The following is a 23436-nucleotide window of genomic DNA, read 5'->3' as shown; positions in this document are numbered from 1 at the left end:
TCACAAAATGCTCATGAAGTAATGGGTTAAATGTGGACAATGTTCAATATTAATTTTTCAAATTGGTCATGTTACAACATTCAACAAACAAACTTTGCACTATGGTTAACATATATATAACCATTTTCAATTCATTTTGTCATAATTTTGTTTTCCTGGGAGCTAAACATAAACAAAATTACAAGAAAATTATGATATTTTATTTTTAAAGAACTTTTTTATTTACAATTAAAACGAAAACAAATTATAACACCACATAAAAAGTATGTTTAGTCCCAATAATGAGACCAGTAAGCTAATATTTTCTTGTATACACCGTTATCTAAAATTATGACGCGTCTGTAAAAAAGTCAAAATCTTTATAAAATGTTTGTAAAGTTTCGGGGAAAACAATTAATATAAAAGCAGAATTATAATTAAAAGTTCTGTTATGAATTATATACATGTAGTTGTTATGAAATTATATTAATGTTAATATACTCTGCAATGTAAAGTGATATACACGTTGTACGAAAGGTAACTTAAAAATGCGTCATATCATATCATATACTCTACACTATCACGATGTCTTAGAACTGTTTACCATTGTTTTGTCAATTGAACTTGTCAAACCTCTAGAACCCTGATAGAAATAGTAATGACTTTCATTGGATGATTCTGGCAAATACGCATTGGTTTTACTTGCGGTAATTGCAAAAAAAATAGATAAACTAACCAAACCTAAACAATCACTTTTAAGTGTGTTTGTTAACAAGATAATTATAAATTTTTTATTAAAGATGGATTTTAAATAAACACGCCAAAAATATATTGTAACATTAACATGATCATTTTGTCTATCAGAAATGTTTAAGTAAATTTAAATAGTTAAGAATCTCTCATAGTTTTTCAATAGCACAATTGAATTTAAACAAGAGAATAACGATGGCTTTTCAATAAAGTAAAATAAGCTGGTCCAAACTGTAATTTATCAATTCATGTTTGCACTCTTTATGTCATTGAAATATTGAACGTTTTTGAAACAATTTGAATACAGCCAAGTTTGTCTTTGTTTATGCTTTCAGAAGGGAGCCGAGTTAAATTCGCCTTTAAGATCCAATACATTTATGTAGTCTTTTCCTCTTCCATTGTAATTTCAATATTTTCATGCAGGTTTCTGTAACTTGTCTGTGAAGTCAATGAAAGTATAGGCTGTTCCTCCATTGAAATGTTTCTGTCAGATTTATCATCCTCTGTACTAGAATAAAATTGATTCTACAATTGTATTATTAACCTTCAAAACACATATCTTTGCAACATTAACTATCAAGAGTGCAATCAATTTAACAAAAATGCATTACATAACATCTAATAAGGAATTACACATTTATAATCTATAACTAACAGCCAATGAAAACTGAACCTAAATGATCTCGTAAATGAACTCACACAAGTTTGATTATGAGAGAATGTTTAGCCTAGATTTCGCCAGTGATTTCACCAGTATATTACAGATATTCTTCTAGAAATGTATAACAATGTCAATTGAAAGTTTAATAAACTATGAAATTCTAAATAAAATAAGCGAGTGTTGACATAATGGTCCAGATTTCCGCCTCTCAATCGAGGAATAGTGGTGGGCTCAAGCCCATCCATGTTGATTGTTGAACACAGATTCTTTGTGAATAAGTTATTATTAAGTTGATTTACCCTAAAATGAGTCCTATATTTGACAATTTATCAATTACCCGTGCAACATAATCAATGCAGTATGCAATGGTGGGACATTCGTACATAAGTCATTGCAATGAATTCGAAATTACAAATTAAAAGGCTTAATTATAAACTAATCCTTTTTAATTCACTTACCATTGTTTTCCCAGCAGATTTTTTCAACAAAATGGCGGGTGCACATGTGTGTACATTCGGAATACTTCTATTTGATCCATATACATAGTATGACTGTCAATAAGCAGTTAGCAGTAGGCAGTGAGCAGCAGGCTGTCCAGTTAGCAGTAGGCAGTGAGCAGTAGGCTGTCGTTTATGGAATTCCGTATGGACATGAACATTTACAGTTTCAAAAAAAGCAGAGAACGACTAGCTGCACATATTTAAAGGCCCATTATGTCCAAGAAATGTTTACATCTTTTTTTCTCAAAAGCTTTTTATTTTATTTGCTTTTATATTGTTTTTCATCAGTTACTCATTGGCCAATAACCTGAACCAACTTCTTCTTCTGTTGCTTTCTGGCAATCAATACAGTTTAAGTGATGTCTAAATACTACTTTGTTTACATTTTGCTATCTTGATGACAAATAATTTTACATTTATGGCTACTTCCTTCAAGTAAGAAACATTTACCATGCTTTGAAACCATTACTAAAATGTTTTAAAATTCTTGATTTCCCTTTTTAAAGAAGTAATAATTTATTCATTTCTAAGGCATAATAAGTGCCTTTCAATGATTAAAACGCGCGGTTTTTTATTTTCACTTCCATCGTGATTTATTGCGCTTAATATAGCGGGAACTATTTTACTCCTTATTTGTTTGAAGCATTACAAATACGATGGCAGAAACTGATTGCATAAGCATTTTTATAATTCAAAGACAACTATATTATATTATTTCATTACACAGATAGATTCCACGTCAACGTGCCTTTTCACATCCTAAAAAAGTCTGTTTGTGACGGAAATTAAATTTTATATGTATTCATAAAAATGTAGTTTTGATCTTTCGTACTTGGTTACAGGTTTAGAAATATGACAATGCCATTTGTCAAACCAACTTTAATTTCCTTTTCACAGGCCTTGCTATACGCCTGGAAAACAATGATTAAAGGAGAAATGGCTGAGGTATAAAATCGCGGTTCTTTAAATGAGATAAAACCGTATGACTTGTATTTTATGGATGTTAATCGGTTCAACAAATATTGTTTATCAAATAGATTTTCGGATGAGTTATGATTTAAACTTCCAAACTGTTCTATACAGACTTCAATCTTCGACACATTTTTTTTTCTTTTATTGTTGTACTAATATATATAGAGTGTTTAATTTTCTTATTATGGATATGTTCTATTCTATAGCTGTATGATACTATATTTGTTAAGTTGTAACTTTATATATCCATACTGTACATACAATGTTTATATATTTGATCCAAAAAACAAAAATATATATAGAGAGAGGATATTCAAGTTTTTCTTTAAATACATGATTTATTTTCATTGAGTGGTATGAAAATAAACATTTCATGAGTGGTGGTAGCCACGTGTGAAATATGAAAATTTTCAAACCACAAGACGAAATAAATCTGCATTCATAGAAAAAAATTTGAATTTTCTTTTTATTGTATACGTTTTGATCTTTTTTGACAATATAATTTGAAAGACTTTCTCTGATATTTGGCTCAATTTAGATATAAGTACCCCGGCAAGACACCAGTGAAAATACGGAAAATAAGTGTGGTGAACAATAGATTTTTACGATGAAAATACGGAAAATGAAAAAAAAAGCTTTTTATTTCATCAACATTTCTCAATATTTCATTTATAAGTACATAATATTTACTAGATCTATTATTATTATTATTATTATTACTATTATTATTATTACTATTATTATTATTATTATTACTATTATTATTATTACTATTATTATTCATTATTATTATTATTATTATTATTATTATTATTATTATTATTATTATTGTTATTATTATTATTATTATTATAAAATTATCATTATATTACCTTGAGATAAAGTTGGTGAATATCGTACACGATGATTGACGTCACAGCCACGACCTCGGCTGATCCAGTAGACACCACCGCCATCACTATCATCACGATCATCATCATCTCTCCAGTACGACCATACATTCTCTGGGCGACCACAGGTAATACTAAACCTTTAAATGATGATAAGGCAATTATTTAAAACCTCGTATCAATTTGGCAAACTTTTTCACTTAAAAACAAACAACAAAAAATTTGTTTGTTAATCATAGTCACATAAACGCTTTACAAGACACGTCTAGCGAGAAATACCATGTGTTAATTTATGAGCGTTTAAATAGTGCTTGAAATTTCTATCAATGTGTACGATGATGTTGTTTTTTTTTTTTGTTTTTTGTTTTTTTGTTCGTGTGTGTGTGTGTTTTTTGTTTTTTTGTGTGTGTTTTTTTTTTTGTTTGTTAGGGTTTTTTTTATAAGGGTTTTTAAAGCACTATTTAAAGACCATTTTTGAGCGCTATGAGAACATTTTAAGTATTTAAATAAAGGCATTTTACCGTACCAGAATTGAATCGTTAACTTAAATAATCAATAATGTTTCTTGCGTTACATTAGAATAGTGTATGGGTTTAAATCTTGTTTTCTGTCATATTTCTACTTATAAAACTGTTCTAAAATATAATTTACAACTTACATGTAGAACTATTGACCAAAAATGTTTATTATTATTTCGACTTAAAAAATTATTTTCATTAATTTATGTCATTGATTATGACATTTTATCGTTAAAATAATTGAGCCGTGTCATGACAAAACCAACATAGTGCGTTTGCGACCAGCATGGATCCGCGCAGTCTGATCAGGATCCATGCTGTTCGCTATTAGTTTCTCTACTTGTAGTAGGGTTGGTAAGCGATCAGCATTGATCCTGATCAGACTGCGCGGATGCGCAGGCTGGTCTGGATCCATGCTGGTCGCAAACCCATTATGTTGGTTTTGTCATGGCACGGCTCAATTCATTCTTAAAATACTCTATAGCAACGATATTTCCACCGGTAAACAAATCTACTTTAAACATAACTTAATAAAAGTCAGTCTTTGTTGGCGCCACCTGCATATACTAATGCGATCAGCATGCATATCTGTGTCGTCTGATCATGGTATAAATTGTTACTATTCAAATCAATCAATTTTTTTATTTTTTCTTTTGAAATGATGAATGGTTTGTCAAGATAAATAGATAGTCAAGTCAGTTTAATGCATTAAGCATGCTTAGTTTTTATTTATCGATTCTGTTAAGTTCTGCTTTCTTCACGGGGGAGGAAGTGTTACACGAAGGATGGAGTTCTTATGATAACTTGTTCAGGAGTTCTTGTGATAACTGTCAAACTTAAACAAACTGACAAAACGTTGGTCTTATGTGTCTGCAATACACATAATGCAAGATGTAAGACAAGCTTAATCATTAAAGTTTAATTTAGCACCTAAAACTCATTTTGGAAAGATGAAAATAACCATTTTTAACGAGTGTTGTGGTAGTATATACAGATGTTTTCCGACGAACTCCGTGACAGTTATCACAAGAACTCCTGAACAAGTTATCATAAGAACTCCATCCTTCGTGTAACACTTCCTCCCCCGTGTTCTTTGTAAAGTAATTATTTTACTGTGTTACCTGTTTAATTAAAACGAATGTGTTAAAATGTTGCATAGGCATTGGCTGTTAATGACATTGATATTTCATTCAACAGAATCAATACTTAAGAGAAAACAGTAATATATCATACAGCAGTTATTCAGACTTTAAGCTGATTGAATTTTATTTTATTGACTCTTAATCATTTTAAAATGGTCTAAATAATGGCAGAAATCATTATTTTGAAATTTCAATCAATTCGTTGTTTTTACCTCAGCACTTGTATTATATTAAATGATTTCATCTGGCGTATATCAATTCAAGCCTACTTTATGGACAATGAAGTGGAAACATAGCTTTAAATCACATAATGATAGAGATGATTAAAAGCTGCACGAGCTCTATGAGCGCGATGTTTGTATAATAGCGACCAAACACGATAAAATCACACCGCTGGCTCGTTATACAGTGTAATTTGAAAGTGAAGTTCCATGTTTTGAATGAGTTATATTATGATTTCACCTTAAGTTTTTACTGACTTTCCTCAGAAAAGAGTTATATCATTGATATATTGGGTTTTCGTTTCATGATTTGATAGATTCGTGTTCGGGAAGGAAAGGAAGCTGTACTGTATTCCTATTTTTAAAGATTTGTGATGTTTTTAGAGATGATTTTATAACTGCCCATGGTTGAACTAACACCCGGCTGACGACTATTGAATTAATCCATATCTATATTGTGGCTGAGGGATTGCCTTCAATGTTTGAGGCATCAGAAATGCAGCAATTGTTTATCTCTACGTGATCGTAAGAGGCGACTGACATCCCGATTTCAGACATTTAAACAAATAAACAGGCTATTTTGCATAATGAAACGTTATAGGTTTCATGTGAAACTTGTCATTGAATACAATTTGATGATAAAAGAAAATGATATGATCGTTAACACTGCAATATAGAAGCACTGAATGCGTCGACTAAAATTAAGCTTTTATAGCACAAATTAAACACATAAAAGAATGCGGCATGGGTTGCTTCATATTTAATTAGTTTCTTTTACAGCTGCAGTTATGTAATTTAAAGGGCCTGTGAAGGTGCTTTATTTCATTTTGTTTCATCAAGGATCTATGCCTTAACAGAAAATTCATTTTTTTTTTGTTAATTATCGCCTTTCCTGGACGGCGATATATACAATTAAAAAGATTTAAATCATTCTACCTGTACACCGCCTGTCTTTGAATAATTTAATATCACATGATAACAAAATGGGCGTCAAAAACCTTCTACAAAGGGTGCGTAAATAGTCTCGCCCAACCGCCATTTTTGTCGGATAACCTATTGTAATTTTAATATGACAATGTAATCACATTCCTGCGTTATTGGATATGCACGGTGTATATGGGATAATGGAAACACAAGCTACATAGACAATGACGGTTAATTAAAAACACATTTTGCAGTAACCACTACGTCAATGGAGTTATTCGAAACTCTTAACATGTTACCATTCCTCGACAGATGTATATACCAGACGGCGGTACTTGATTTTAAAACTTAAAAAAAAACATGACAAAGAAGTTATATGACAGAATTGATAACTTTATCAGACAACAAAATGTACAATTTAAGATCTAACTCAGAAATGGTATTGTATTATGGACAAGACCTAAAACAAATTATATTTAAAGCACTTTCTTATCATGGCATGAACTTTTGGAACAGTGTACCTCTAAATATTCTATATAATCTTTTTAAAATGGTCTAAATGTCGGCAGAAATCATTATTTTTAAATTTCAATCAATTCGTTGGGTTTTTTTCCTCAGCACTTGTATTATATTAAATGATTTCATTTGGCGTATATCTTTTCAAGTCTATTATATAGGCAATGAAGTGCAAACATCGCTTTAAATCACATGATGATAGAGATGATTAAAATATGTGCGCGATATAATAGCGACCAAACACGATAAAAACACAACGCTGGCTCGTTATAAAGTGTAATTTGAAAGTGAAGTTCCATGTTTTGAATGAGTTATATTATAATTTCGCTTTCAGTAGTCACTGACTTTCCTCAGAAAAGAGAGATAGCATTAATATATTGGGTTTTCGTTTCATGTTTTGATGGATTCGTGTCAGGAAAGGAAACTGCGATGAATTCCTTCTTTTAAAAGATTCGTGATGTTTTTAGAGATGTTTTTATAACTGCCTATGGTTGAACAAACATGCGGCTGACGACTACTGAATTAATCCATATCCATTTCCCTTGTTGCTGAGGAATTGCCTTCAATGTTAGAGGCATCAGGATTGCAGCCACTGTTTATCCCTGCGTGACCAAATGGGTTCGAATTAGTGCAATCTATGCATCTCTTAGCTCCAGCAGGGGTGGTGGTTTTGACCCCTGGTGTTGCTTTGAAATTTCTAACACCAAGGTTAGGCAAAATAATTTTTCCTGTTTTGGCGCCATATGACATAAACATTGTTTGTACGCCGTAAAATCAAACAGATAATCAAACATTTATTCCATGATATCAATGAAGACAATGATCGGACGGCATGGTCTGCAGGGATCATTATTCATCGATATTGAGTACAAACCTTAAATTTTCCCTAAAATTAATGTATAATTTGCTCAGAATGAAAAACTGACAAGTCAATTTTATGACATTTAGACTGATATTGAATGTCCATTGATATCTGAATATTGAAATAATTAGAAATTCCTGGACCCCAAAAGATTTAAATTAATAAATATATAAACAGACTATTTGGCTAATTTTTACTGAGATAAATTTTAAATGAGAATTGTTTCATGAAAATATACCAAAATTAAACAGTCTGAGTACATTGGATAGATATTGTTACAGTTAATTAGGAGGAAACTTAATTATTATTTCACTTGCACTAATATAAAGAAGGATTATATTCACGTTCTCATTATTTTCCTATCCAGTAGGAGTATAAAGTTTCATATTGCCATGCCAATTATAGTGTCGGCTATCCTTTCTCTTAATACATTCCTGTGCACTGTATTGGCCTATTATTTTAATTTTACATCTAATGAAATGGTATAAAACAATATCGAATGAAATACTTAACAAAATTTATAAGCGGGAAAAGTAATCAGATGGTTGATTCTCGAAAGAATTGAGACATAGAATATAACTGTTATTAACAGACGTGAATATTGTACGTAAACGGAATAAAATGTTCCAGAACAAATTTTTATGCTGCTAGGTTAAGAAGGGTTTTAACCACATTTAAATCATTTGATCAATTCGCGATTCGCTCTTAAGGAAATACTCAAACATTAACATCAAAAGTTCTTTCATACACATTCGGGAATTACTCTTTTCCAAAATTCAAACACATTTTGTTAACTACAGGCGGCAGCTACATTACTATACACTATAATATTTTTAATTACAATTTTATACTCATTACATGACTTAAGCCGGTGCTAGCGGGCATGGACAGTAGCTCGTAATGTTTAGTTTGGTCCATGAACCGAGCCTGTATGGCAAAATAATCTTAAGACATGTTTATAACTGAATGTTATTAATCAATGTATGTTGATTGCATTCTTATTATTAGATTGTTCCTTCTTCAAATGAATGAATGCCAATAACAGTAATAAAGATTTTATTTTAAATCAAATTAAACATTCATGTTTGCTTGCTGTTTAATAACAGCGGATCTCGAAAGAATGCTCTCGTTTAATTCGATCACAGCTTATTGCATTTTTCTCTGAATTTATAACATGATTTTTCGTTTATATTTTCTGTCTGTATTTGTCATTTGCTGCTTTGTTGCTGTTCAGAACATGTTGTTTTTTATTGCTGTCCTTAAATATTCCGTTGTTGCATATAATTTAGTTCTCCTATTATCAGTCCTTGTTGTCTGAAGTATGTCTTGTCTGTGCCTAGTCCCTTTTGTCGAGACATGTTTATGTATTATATATCTTCTGTCATATTGTAAGCGTCCTTCCCTCCATGTCTGATTTGCTGTTTGTTCCGTTACTAGGTAGATCTTTCCGTTATATGTCTTGTTTATAGTGTGTCGTGCTTTTTTTGTGTAGACTGTGCTATTCAGTTATTTCTTTTCTCTTACATCTTTGTTTTTGTATGAATTTCGTTGTTCAGTATTCTGCGTTGTTCTGTATTCCGTTGTTCTGTGTTCCTCTGTTATCGTCCCTCCTTTCTGTTCCGTTTCCGTTTCTTGTCTTGTCGTCTGTTCCATTCAATGTCAGTCTAATGCGTTATTCTGTTTTCCGTTAATTCTTCTATTATCGTGTTTCGTGTCTTGCCGTCTATTCCATGCAGTATCATTCTATCGCGTTGTTCTGTATTCCATTAGTTCTTCTGTTATCGTTCCGTTTCGTGTCTTGTTGTCTATTCCATTCAGTATCATTCTATCGCGTTGTTCTGCATTCCGTTAGTTCCTCTGTTATCGTTCCGTTTCGTGTCTTGCCGTCTATTCCATTCAGTGTCAGTCTAACGAGTTGTTTTGTATTTCGTTAATTCTTCTATTATAGTGCTTCGTGTCTTGTCGTCTATTCCATTCAGTGTCAGTCTATCGCGTTGTTCTGCATTCCGTGACTTCCTTCTGTTATCGTTCCGTTTCGTGTCTTGCCGTCTATTCCATTCAGTGTCAGTCTATCGCGTTTGTTCTGCATTCCGTGAAACTCCTCTGTTATCGTTCCGTTTCGTGTCTTGTCGTCTATTCCATTCAGTGTCAGTCTAACGCGTTGTTCTGTATTTCTTTAATTCTTCTATTATCCTGTTTCGTGTCTTGCCGTCTATTTCATTCAGTGTCAGTCTATCGCGTTGTTCTGTATTTCGTTAGTTCCTCTGTTATCGTTCCGTTTCGTGTCTTGTCGTCTATTCCATTCAGTGTCAGTCTAACGCGTTGTTCTGTATTTCTTTAATTCTTCTATTATCCTGGTTCGTGTCTTGCCGTCTATTACATTCAGTGTCAGTCTAACGCGTTGTTCTGTATTTCGTTAATTCCTCTATTATCGTGTTTCGTGTCTTGTCGTCTATTCCATTCAGTGTCAGTCTATCGCGTTGTTCTGCATTCCGTGAACTCCTCTGTTATCGTTCCGTTTCGTGTCTTGTCGTCTATTCCATTCAGTGTCAGTCTAACGCGTTGTTCTGTATTTCTTTAATTCTTCTATTATCGTGTTTCGTGTCTTGCCGTCTATTCAATAGAGTGTCAGTCTATCGCGTTGTTCTGTATGTCGTTAGTTCCTCTGTTATCGTGTTTCGTGTCTTGTCGTCTATTCCATTCAGTGTCAGTCTATCGCGTTGTTCTGCATTCCGTGAACTCCTCTGTTATCGTTCCGTTTCGTGTCTTGTCGTCTATTCCATTCAGTGTCAGTCTAACGCGTTGTTCTGTATTTCTTTAATTCTTCTATTATCGGAACGATAATAACTGTAGTGGAGGGTACCTGAAATTCTTAGGTATATCAGATGATGTTATTATCTTCTGGCAGAATTTTCCTAAAACCGAGACTGAATTCCGATATTTTCAAGAGCTGCAACGGTATCGCAAGCCTATCTCCCAATTTTTAAAGCAAATAAACGGGCTATTTTGCATAATTTTCATAATAAACGTTTTAAATTCCATGTGAAACTTGTCATTGAATTCAATTTGATGATAAAAGAAAATGATATTATCATAAATTGCAGTTTAGATCAAAGCACTGACAGCACTGAATGCGACGCTTAACTTAGGCTATTATAACACAAATTAAATAAAAGAAAGCGACATGTCACTTCAACATTTTTATTTAGTGTCTTGTACATCTCTGCATTTATGTAATTTAAAGGCCCACTGAAGGTGCTATATTTTATGCTGTAATGTTACTGTAACAACAAAATTAACTTTTCATACAAAAAATTGCCTTTGTTTAACATGAATGTTTACACTGTTCAACTTTATTATCTAACACTTTCTATTTTCCATTATTTAAATACTTTGCCCGATGATATGCTGCTACCTTTAAAAAAAGGCGCATGCCAATAAACTTAAAAAAATTAATCTGATCACAAACTTGAATACACCGTCTGTGACGTAAAAAACTTAACTGCTGTACGGTTCCTGGCAGAACAACTTTAAACTTTGTAGGTGGTTAGGTCATATAAAAGAGGCATGCAGCTTAAATGAGTGATGTATACGGAGGGGAATATCCACCAAAAGTACATATATCTTGATAATATGTTCATATCTGAATATTACAATCCGTGTGTGTTGATTGCCTTCTTATTTATTCATATCACATTTGCATACATTACATGTATACGTTGAAAATGACTGATGTTTTCTATTAATCAAAATGTATTATTTATTCATTACGCTTTATGTCATATTAAATTAAAAATATCATATTTCTTGCTGAATCCATTTGTTTAACTGAGGAACGATAACTCTATCCTTGTAATGAATGACAACGGATCCCAAAAGAATACTCTTCAAGAAGGAGATGAAGGTGGGAGGTCGGAGCGGTAAAATACTGGACTCCGATAACGTATTACATATACAATGTACATGTATAGAGAAAATTAGAAACTTTGTTTGTGTTGATACGTGTCGTAAATAAAGGCGAAAACGATAAATTCTTTATATTATGCCGAATGTAATGACCGGTATATTGATTTAAGCTATAAAGATAGAAATACATGTATGTTTAAGGCTTTATATTAACAAACTTCAAAAGTGGAAATCGCGATGTTTTTAAAGGAGCTGTGCCTAAAACAGAAAAATTAGTTTTTGTAAATACTCAATTTAGCTTAAGTTTATGTTCATGTATTTAATTATAATCATTTTTCAACAAATAAATAAGATATTCATAACATAATTGATAGGAAAATCCCTTTGACGCCTATGACCAATACCCGAGGACTCTGTATGTTTAATTTGATCTGGGTTTTTCTGAAATCAAGATGGTAGAGGTCAAATCCCGGGATCTCTATATGATCTAATTCGAACCTGGAGAAGGTTTCATACTTACCTATGTCGACATCCTCCTCGACGAGCAAAGGTTTATTTTGATGAGCGCTCAGTGAGATGTACGCCAGACCCATTGTTGTGGCTAGAGCAAAGGGTATAGAGAACCAGACGAGTCCACCAGCTAGAAAACCAAACACACCCTGTCTGGGTTTGGCGGCTACACTGCTTTGCCAATACGACTGGTCAACATATGAAGTTCCAAATCCACCTGTAATAAACAATAAAAACATTGCAAATATCAAAATCATATTAGCAATACTTCGTTGTCATAGAATGATTTATCCATAGTGTAATATCAGACAAATGTGTCTGGTTTTAAATTAATTGCTTGGCAATGTTCTTTGACCTGTATCTCGCCTCGCTGCATTTAATTCATTTTAATGCATTTATTTTCCATTTTTCCATAAAATCGATAGCTTAAACCCAAGATGCAGTCATTCATTTGGAAATATCAATACCTGAAATCAGGAAATATTGTCATAGCTTCATATTATATCATAGTTCTAAATAATAAATTTGAATCATTTGACAATGATAAAGTTTTATATTATATCCTTTATTATTTAATTAAATGCTTGATCTTAAATAAATATCACAATTTTGAAACATTGAAAATAGTTGAGCTCATTATGTTCCAGAAATAATGAAATATTATCATTTTCATTTCTTAAAAACTTTCTACTATTTCCAAAAGATACTCATTTCCCATATAGATAAAGAATCTTTGTTTCTTTTCCTCTGTTATTAATTGGTAAAATTATAGTAAGTTAATTTTGTATAAAAGCCAAAATACTACTTTCTTTACATTTTTCTACCTTTAAGGCGCTACTTTCTCCATCTAGCTTACTTAAACACATGTCGACATTTCTTAAGAATTAAATTAATATGTATTTCGGAGGCATAATGTGCCTTTAACATATAGATTAGACTAAAAAGAGGACATATTCAGTATTGTTCAATCTCTCGATAGCAATAAAAACTGAAAATTGCGGACTCGCTTTGATTAGGAGATAATGGTAAGCGCAAAATTCCTCACGCCCCTTAGCACCGGCTGAAGAAAAATATTAAATCTTCAACATAATTAAGTATTGGAAGCTTGTAATGTAACTCGTAGTTCGAACTTTGTTGATACCAGGTATTCTAAGTTGATCAACACAATCGTAACAAATATATCTGAAAACTGATAAAAATGTGCTACCGAGATATTTTAAATTTGGAACGACGTTTCAAGATATTTAAAATAGAAAAAAAGCATAAAAACTAAGAAAATGAGAGCAAATGTCAACCAGGGGGGACAACAGACAACGTTCAAGGAACGCAGTCCCAATATCGCTCAGGGACTACATACAGAGTCACCAAATAGGAACGGACGAGAACATTGAAGGAAAGAATAAAATATTCTTTTTAGAAACTGCAAATGTATTTTTTAATGATTATTTATTTATTTATTATTAATCTATCTGTTTGGTATTTCTGTTTATTAAAAGTGGTTTTATACTATAGAAACTTAAAAATAACTGCAATGAATTAACAAAAATATTTGTGGGATCCGATCCCGACTACAGTTGTATTTGTATATAAAAACTCATTAAGACACTGGAATCCATACAATGATGTTAAAGATTTGGTTTTCATTAATGTTAGTATTACTCAATATGTTTTTTATGCGGTATGACTGGTGTAAATGACCATAAGTGACAAACAAATTGCTCAAATTTCGGATTATTTTGTTTTCGGATAACCATCAACAGTGCTCTTTATAGAATCAATATATATGGCTTTGCTGTAATGATCTTTTCTGATTCAAAGTAATTGCTCATTAATGGTTTCAGACCGGAATTCACGTGATAAGTCTCTCTATCATTGTTGTATCCTGCCTACGGTAAAAACAAAAGTATTTCCGACTATGTAGAGAATGTATATTAATGCCGTTACACAACAATTATTTATTTCCGTGACGTCAAGAAAATGGATTTGTTATGTCCGGAATATTCTCTTTAAAAATAACGTTATTCGTCATCAGTTTATCTGATGAAAGGAGGGGTTTATTATGGAACGCCTGGACTGTCTTATATTAAGAATGAATGATATACCTGGTTAAATGTCTTTCTGTTGAGTCCGAGATACAAAATGCTGGGTGGAAATCCTAATGTGCTCAGTTATTGAAGTGCTATGTTGTGTGCTGACTATATTTTATTCAGTCAAGTCAATGTATTGTCGGGTGCATTAGTCGTTATGTTCAGTTCTTAAAACAAACAGGAATGTGGTAACACAATTATGTTGAGTTAAAAAGATATGTTGTAGGGTGTTACAGTTATTATGTGCGGTTATAATAATATGCTGTTTGGTGCTCTTCTCATCATGTTCAACCATGAAAATAAACAGTTGAGTGGTACTATCATTTTGTTTGGCTGAGGCAGTGTATTATTGGGTGATACTTTTATTATTTTCAGTTGCAATGACATGCTGTTGGGTGCTTTATTCCTTTTGTTCAGTCGTGAAATAGAACTGTTAAATGGTATGTGCTGATTATATCTTCTTCAGTCAAGTCAATGTGTTGTTCGGTGCAAATGTTGTTATGTTCAGTGGTTTTTTGGTACTATCCTTATGTTTAGTTCAGATGGTATACTGTTCTGTGCAGAGGTCATTATGTTCAATAGTGAACACAAACTGTTGTGTGATACCACAATTATGTTGGGTTCATTCGGATATTTTCGGGCAACAAGATGGGAGCGACTAATTTCCATAGGTCACGTCGAGGCTAATGACCACTATATTGCCAAAACAATTTTTTTCCCTGTAAATATCATCGGGGGCTTAAGAACGTTATTTTCATAAATTGGACTTTTAAATACCCAATGGATATTTTATTTAGTTAATTCATGACTATACTATACTGTGACAGTCATAATTGGTACAGTATATAAAACTTAAAATATGGGTAAGGGTAGCCTGTGAAAGTAACACATGACCACCGTAAATATAACTTAAAATTTATCTGTTTGGTAACCTATAATAGTCACAAATGGACACAGCAAACGAAATTTAAAATATAAAACAACATATAAAAGTACGGGAACCCTATTTGAGTCACACATGGACTTCTGCGCCGACAGTATATCATCTGAACTGAACATAATAACGGTATCACACAACATTTTGTGTTCACTACTGAACATAATGACCTCTGCACCGAACAGAACATCATCTGAACTGAACATAATGATTTCTGCACCGAACAGTATATCATCTGAACTGAACATAATGACGGTATCACACAACAGTTTGTGTTCACTACTGAACATAATGACATCTGCACCGAACAGAACATCATCTGAACTGAACATAATGACTTCTGCACCGAACAGTATATCATCTGAACTGAACATAATGACGGTATCGCACAACAGTTTGTGCTCACTACTGAACATAATGACCTCTGCACCGAACAGAACATCATCTGAACTGAACATAATGAATTCTGCACCGAACAGTATATCATCTGAACAGAACATAATAACGGTATCACACAACATTTTGTGTTCACTACTGAACATAATGACCTCTGCACCGAACATCATCTGTGTGTTACCACATGCCTGTTTGTTTTAAGAACTGAACAGACCGACTAAGGCACCCGACAATACATTGACTTGACTGATTAAAATGTAATCACCACACAACATTACACTTCAATAACTGAGCGCATTTGGATTTCCACCCAGTATATTGGGATTTTGACCAAGCATATTGTATCTCGGACTCAACAGAATGACATTTAACCATGTATATCAGTCATTCTACACATAAGACAGTCCAGGCGTTCCATATAAGTTTATGTCCAAAAGTCTGTAGTACCGGTGTATTGGTAGTTGGGTGTTAAAGATACACTATGCCTATCTTTGCGTTAAATATTTTTACCCCAGAAATTGATTAAAATGAATGAATTATTAGCTAACTAAATCTGCCTAATTTGAATAAATGAATGTGCAAACTATGTATAGGAAGCTGCACTTCCATTTACGGGTCAAGTAAAGTTGATTCTTTCTTAAAACGAAACAGCCAGTTTTTTTAATGACATTATATATTCATATTTGTGTCCACCAATAATGTGTAGAGTTTAAAACATGACATATGCACTTTGTGTGAAGTCAAAACTTGTTTATTTTGTATTAACAAAGAGATTGTGTAGCAATTATCAATACTTTCTAATATCAAGTTTGAGCATATTATGCGATTACTATTATATAAGTAATATATCAAAAGTAGTCCATAAAAGTCATGTCTTTCGTTCAATCGAAACGGTAATTTCTAATAATAAACATTGTCAGGGCACGTGACATGACAATTAAAAGAGTTATCAGGTGTTGTATATGTAAAAATTGTCTTCCATGATATAATTTGTGTCTTAAAATAAGAACCAAGGTCAGCGAAGTTCACATATTGCAAAAATTTAATCTACTCGTGACATTTGAGTTCGATACTCGTATGCTATTGCAAACTTTTAATAAAAAAAGCTATAAAAACATTTTTTAAATGTTCTAAAATGAATCAGCTTGATCATTTAGTTCATGAATAAGGGAAATAAGGAGGGCATGATACCTGTCGTATGAACACATTTGCGAAAGTTTCTAAATTCAAAACTTCACCATTTTCATGTTTAAATGTTGAATTATGCTTAAGCCGGTGCTTGTACTTTCCAGTACCGTCCATGAACCGGCTCAATCAAACCGTGTCTGCAACATTTTCAATGTTGTCGTTTTATGCGTTCTTTAAGGGTTATGTTTTCTCTATTCTGTGAGTATAAGCGGACATTTACAATCTGATATATTTAATAATATTTCCCTCTAGTTTTTGAACTGTGTCGATGAACGAAAACAAAAAGATAATTGATGCATACATAGTGATAATTTGTTAGATGTTATCATTTGTAAAACATCAGTTAATACAAGATATTAATTAGCAAAAAACATAACACTCATATTTGGCATAATGATTGTAAAAAAAATTCTTGAAAGCTATTTATCTTATCTAAGGACAATGATCTTTTTTATGATCTCGTCCAATTTGCAATTAGTAATAATAATCTTGAAACATTTCCGAAACTCGTTCAATCTTTTCGTTGTCTTTATAACAACCTGTTTACACGCCATACCCAGATCAACAACCTGATGAAAAGCTAGGGAAATATTAGCATTTTAAATGAAGGAAAATGCCATTATTTGGATAAAACATATGTGATTAAATCTCTTTCATTAGTACATAATAATACTGCTCGTTTGTAACGTCGCTTTTCATTGGATAATCATGGCGTTTATATCGATTTGTATACACGGCTGATGTCAAGTTATGAAGAAATCTCACTTTTTAAAAAAACGAATTTTGCTGCATTATAAATTCGTTATGAAGATTTAAACAGATTATTTCATCATATATAAACAGTTGTTTGGAAATTAAACACGAGCCGCATGTAACCTGTCAAAAATCTTTATAATTAATAATATAAACGAATGTTGTTGTTGTAGTGGTGGTGGTGCTTTGTGACAGGTGTAACAGATTGCCCCGACCTCAATAGCCCTACCTCAATGTAAAAGGTTGCCCAACCTCATTTCAATGTGGTCATTCGGGACCATTGATTTTATACAAGTAAGCCGGTGCTGGGATGGGGCCTCAAAGATTTTGCATTTTCCACTGTCTCTTTATTTAACTTATGCTTTCAAAAATCATGTTACGATTGACTTTCTGACAAACACTCATTATGATACCTATTCAATGAAATGAATGTGTCTGATGGCATTAGTGCATGGACACCGTTTGGTCATTTTTCTTCATCTAATTCAAGGATGTACTAAATATTAACGAGTTGAATTGATATAATAGAAAATCAGACGGTATTAATGGAGACGGAAAATATTATGACGGTTCAGGCTGATAAAATAGAGAAAAACAGATTGATCGTCCGTCTGTCCGTCCGTCAGTACGTCCGTCCACATAGATGTGGAAAAGTGCCACATTAAGATCAAAGAAAAGGCACATGAACCCCATATGTTGGCACTTCCGTTTACACATAATGTACTTACTGGACAGTGACACTGATATCGTATTTCACGTATCTGATAAAACTGACTGAGAGCTACAAACACATTGATATCGATTCTGAAGGAGATGTATTTCATGAAATGATATCTCACACCGTACAATCAAATGGGCAGACAGCTGTTCCAGCGTCCACAGCTGTACCAGTATATACATGTCGGCGCGGGGAATACAATTGACGTACGATAAGTAATCATCTATTTTTAACATGTCCAAACTGTGTTCGAGAAAATCAATGTTGTGGATTCATAGTCAACATCCAAAGGAGCATGCTAACAAATTTCTGGCCCTGTACAAGCTTTACTTCACATGAATTTTGATTGAAAATAACCACTCTTTCCGATGAGATGCGGTATTTTTAGTTTGAAGTCACAAAAACTTATATTTTCTCATGATAATTAATCATTTTTTCATACGATTCGTAAACGTCAACATTTTGTCATTAAATATTCCAAACCATACCTTCAAAAAAGCTTTTCTGTTAAAGTTATAAAGTATTTAAGTTTGAGTGTCATCAAAATTTTAGTAACGTCATCAGCTGTTCGCCTCTTTTTAATGATAACATCGACAGCAATTCATCGGCAAGGATGAATAACGCTGAAAGCTGTTCAAAGAAACAATTTTCAGCGCTTTTGTGCTACAGTAACTAGGAAAAAGTAAAACATTTTTGTTCATTTAAAATATTACTTTATTCATGATACTTTCTAATTATATTATTTTTATTATTACTTTCTATCATTTGTTGTATCTTAGGTTAGAGGCCTATATCTCCATTTACCACACTGTATTTCAATATTGATATTGTTCATATGAATGAATGAGTAAGTGAATGAATGAATGAATTAATTAATTAATAAATGAACGAACGAATGAACGAACGAACGAATGATGCAATATACGTATATGTTAAAACAAATTGTCTGTAGAAAGTATATGAGTTGTAATATTCTAAAAATTACATATTATACATTCATTTTTCTTCCTATGCATGTCCTGTTGTTGTTGTTGTTTTCTATTTCAGAAGGCCACATTGGAAATAAGATATATATGATTGTTATTGTATGTTATTAATGTATAACCTTCTTTAAATAAAGATATTATTTTTATTATTATTATTATAATATAAAAAGGTAGCAAGATCTATTAATATGTTTCTGAAATGTTAAATTCAAAGAAAGTAAAGGCAAATTTAACGCTTAATACGAATACTCTGTATTATAACTAAATCCATCAAGTGTTATTATAAATAATGGCATATAGTAGACATGTCCCATGCAGTAAATGGATGTGTAACCCGAGATGTCTGCCATATAAAATGATTTATTTAAAAAATAAAAATTTAAATAATTTTTAAGAATGGTTATTATTTCTATTGCACTATACATTAAAACAGATTTCAAGGATAAATAACAACATGTTTTTCCATGCACATTCATATCTCGGGTTACTAGCCATTCACTGCATAGGACTTGTCCATTATATGCCTTTATTTATAATAACACTTGATGGATGCCTTCATTTACAAGACTGAATATTCATATTAAGCGTTAAATTTGCCTTTGCCTTTTGACTTAAACATTTCATAAACCTATTACAGGAACTCCACTGAGGTTTATAAGCCTAAAAACATGAAATTTTATTTTTTCACATAAAAAAAACATGAGCACTAAAACATAAATATTAATAAAATAAAACCAAGAAATATAGGAGAAATACATTGAAAATAATATGTTTGTGCTATTCTCAGTCCGATTTGAGTGAAAAGCGTTTAAACTTTTTTCAATTTTGGGTCATTTTTTCACTATTATAATATTCTGGAAAAACGGAGCAAGCTAATGATCGGAAATTTTGCATATAAGTTATTAGTATATATCTACATCAAATGGAGAAATAATCTCAAAAAATTATTTCCAGTCCCGTCATGTCAAAAAAACCTTACTGGGTCCCTTTAATAGGTTTTGCTACCTTTTTATATTGAAATACAGTGCGGTAAATGGAGATCAAGGTCTCTAACCTAAGATAAAACAAATAATAGAAAGTAATAATAAAAATAATATAATTAGAAAGTATCGTGAATAAAGTAACATTCTAAATTAACAAAAAAGTTTTACTCTTTCCTAGTTACTGTAGGACAAAAGCGCTGTTGTTAATACATGTAATTGTTTCTTTGAACAGCTTTCAGCGTTATTCGTTCTTGCCGATGAATTGCTGTCGATGTTATCATTAAAAAGAGGCGACCAGCTGATGACGTTACTAAAATTTTGATGACACACAAACTTAAATACCTTATAACTTTAACAGAAAAACTTTTTTGGAGGTATGGTTTGGAATATTTAATGACAAAATGTTGACGTTTACGAATCGTATGAAAAAATGATTAATTATCATGAGAAAATATAAGTTTTTGTGACTTCAAACTAAAAATACCGCATCTCATCGGATAGTGTGGTTATTTTCAATCAAAATTCATGTGAAGTAAAGCTTGCACAGGGCCAGGAATTTGTTAGCATGCTCCTTTGGATGTTGACTATGAATCCATAACATTGATTTACTCGAAAACATTGGGATATGTTAAAAATAGATGAATACTTACCGTACGTCAATTGTATTCCCCGCGCCGACATGTATATACTGGTACAGCTGTGGACGCTGGAACAGCTGTCTGCCCATTTGATTGTACGGTGTGATCTGATTGCTGACCAAGGGCTACGAAGGCATTGACCTTAGGTATTTTGTGTCACGACTTTTAAAATAAAGTATTTATTTACTGAGAAAAGGAAACATTATTGTTTGTTTAACTTATTCAACGCTAACAATGTTCAATTATCTACCATAAGCCGTTACTAGGGGGGCATGGACGGTAACTTCTACTTTTTAGTATTGTCAATGAACAGGCTCAAATAAACCGAATCTGCAACATTTACAAGCTGGTTATATTGGGCGTTCTTTGTGATTTCCGCTTTTCTCTTCTTTAAACTGATTTATCTGTAAAAAAGGTTAGCCACTGAGTGTTTTATTTGGCTTAAATCAGATATAGCTCGACACAAATACATACTTGCAACTGTGATCATTCCAAACATGAACCCTGGTTTCGAGATTAGGGTCAGAAAACTGTTGTCTTTGTTTCCTTCTGGTCCCTCACTACAGGCAATGTAATTAAATACCTTTTCCTCTGAACCTGAAGCGTAGAAGAAAGAAACATTTAAATGATGTTTCACTATAAATCTCGAGACAAATAAGAAATTGTAATACAAATGTACAAAGAAAAGAGAAGAACGACCAAAACGGCAAAATTGATATTGTTACAGGCTCGGTTTCATTGAGCCTGTTCATGGCTGATACTTAAATGTGCAAGCTACGATATACGTCCCAAGTCATTGGCTGAAGCAGATTTCAACATTTGAACATGAAAATGGTTAAAGATATACTATGCTCAAATTTTATTTTTAAAAATATTAATAATTGCTACACATTCTCTTTGTATGTATAAAATAAACATGTTTGGAATTCATTTAAGGTAGATATGATATGTTTTGACTTCTACACACTATATGTAGTCACCATATGAATATATAGTGTCATTAAAAAAAAACTGGCAGTTTTTTTAAGAAAAGACCAATTTTACTTGACCCGATATAGGGAATGCAGCTTCCCATACATAGTTTATTCATTATTTCATTCAAATTAAACATATTCAGTAAGAATTTCATGGATTTCAATGCATTTCTAAGATAAAATATTTTACTTAAAGATTATGTATCTCGATCTCGACAGATGAGGCGTCAAAAGACAAATCTAAAAAGAACGCTGTATATCCTAAGGGTGTTTATACAGTTATCAAATTGGAATTCTGGAATCACTCAACTAGAAAAGTATCAAATAGAAGTGCCTTAAAGCACACATCAAAATAATGACGTGCTGACCAACTTTCTAGGATCGAAAATATGACATCTTTAATAAAATGTACGGGGCATTTTTCGGTCGCCACATGTACCAATAACACTAGTATAATAATATAATAGAAGTTTAACATGAGGGCGGAAATTTAGCTATTCTTAATTAAAAGGTCATGCCATTGTGATCATAATTCCATGCCATTCAAATGGGAAAAAACGTAAAAATTAAAAAAATTGTATTAACGGTACTATTTTGTTTAACACTGTTTCTTCACGAAATGTGTTTGACACATATTTGAATATAAAATATATCATGTTACTACTAACCTAGTGGGTTATCATCACTATCCGGGTCGTCATAGACACGAATAACAAATACCAGCATCATTACACATATCATAGCCGTGTTGAAGAATGACACATAAAACGTGGCACCCAGCCCTCCAATCATAGTATACGTCCCAATTACAGCTGTCATCAACATTGTGGCGTACTCCACCCCCATGTCTTTAGTTAATCCTGACAGCACTGCCGAACCTCCTTCATATAAAAGATTGCATATCAGTTCAAATCATATGAGACGGTCAGACTAATGAATGGGTTTGTAAGACACTTATATGACACTTTTGCCACTCATCACTTGCAGACACCATGACATACTTTTACACTTGTGGGTATATTTTATAAAACATGAAAACAAATTCAACAAGGAAGGACGGTGTTCAATGAACGCCATCCCCCCCCACACACACACACGACCAGCAACACAGCACCTCCAGTAAGGAGCCCAGCAGGATACCAAATACAAAAACAGAATAGGGGCACAAAGGTAAAGCACGGACGGGGTGATTACTTTAAAGCATGCGCACTTGCAATATTAATACGTAATAATACGATAGCAAATATAAATAACTATGATTGAAAAGGGAATCTCTTGTTTTTGATTAAGAGAGTAATTCATGCGCGCGTAGCTGGACCCAATCAGTCTAATGATCTCAAATACAATTTAATATGAGTCATAACCTCGCCATTGCCAATGTAAACTGTGACTCTAACATTTAATCTAATGATCTGTAAATCAATG

The 23436-nt window shown here is 32.5% G+C and overlaps 1 protein-coding gene across 1 annotated transcript in view; it reads right to left on the bottom strand.

Moving 5' to 3' along the window:
* Positions 1–23436, bottom strand: part of LOC132746936 (uncharacterized) — a 47545-nt gene that overhangs the window by 8478 nt on the left and 15631 nt on the right. Inside the window, exons 4-7 of the mRNA XM_060736219.1 lie at positions 22680–22892; positions 21512–21634; positions 12362–12568; positions 3735–3892 (exon numbers count right to left, since the gene is read on the bottom strand). Of these exons, the coding sequence (XP_060592202.1) occupies positions 3735–3892; positions 12362–12568; positions 21512–21634; positions 22680–22892 (701 nt within the window). The remainder of the gene's footprint in view (positions 1–3734; positions 3893–12361; positions 12569–21511; positions 21635–22679; positions 22893–23436) is intronic.

This window comes from Ruditapes philippinarum, unplaced genomic scaffold (genome assembly GCF_026571515.1).
Source record: "Ruditapes philippinarum isolate M1 unplaced genomic scaffold, ASM2657151v2 ctg1520_1_1_1_1, whole genome shotgun sequence".
In the NCBI taxonomy this organism is placed as follows: domain Eukaryota; kingdom Metazoa; phylum Mollusca; class Bivalvia; order Venerida; family Veneridae; genus Ruditapes; species Ruditapes philippinarum.
Note: the sequence above shows the minus strand (reverse complement) of the source record. Positions and strands in the feature narration are given on the sequence as shown.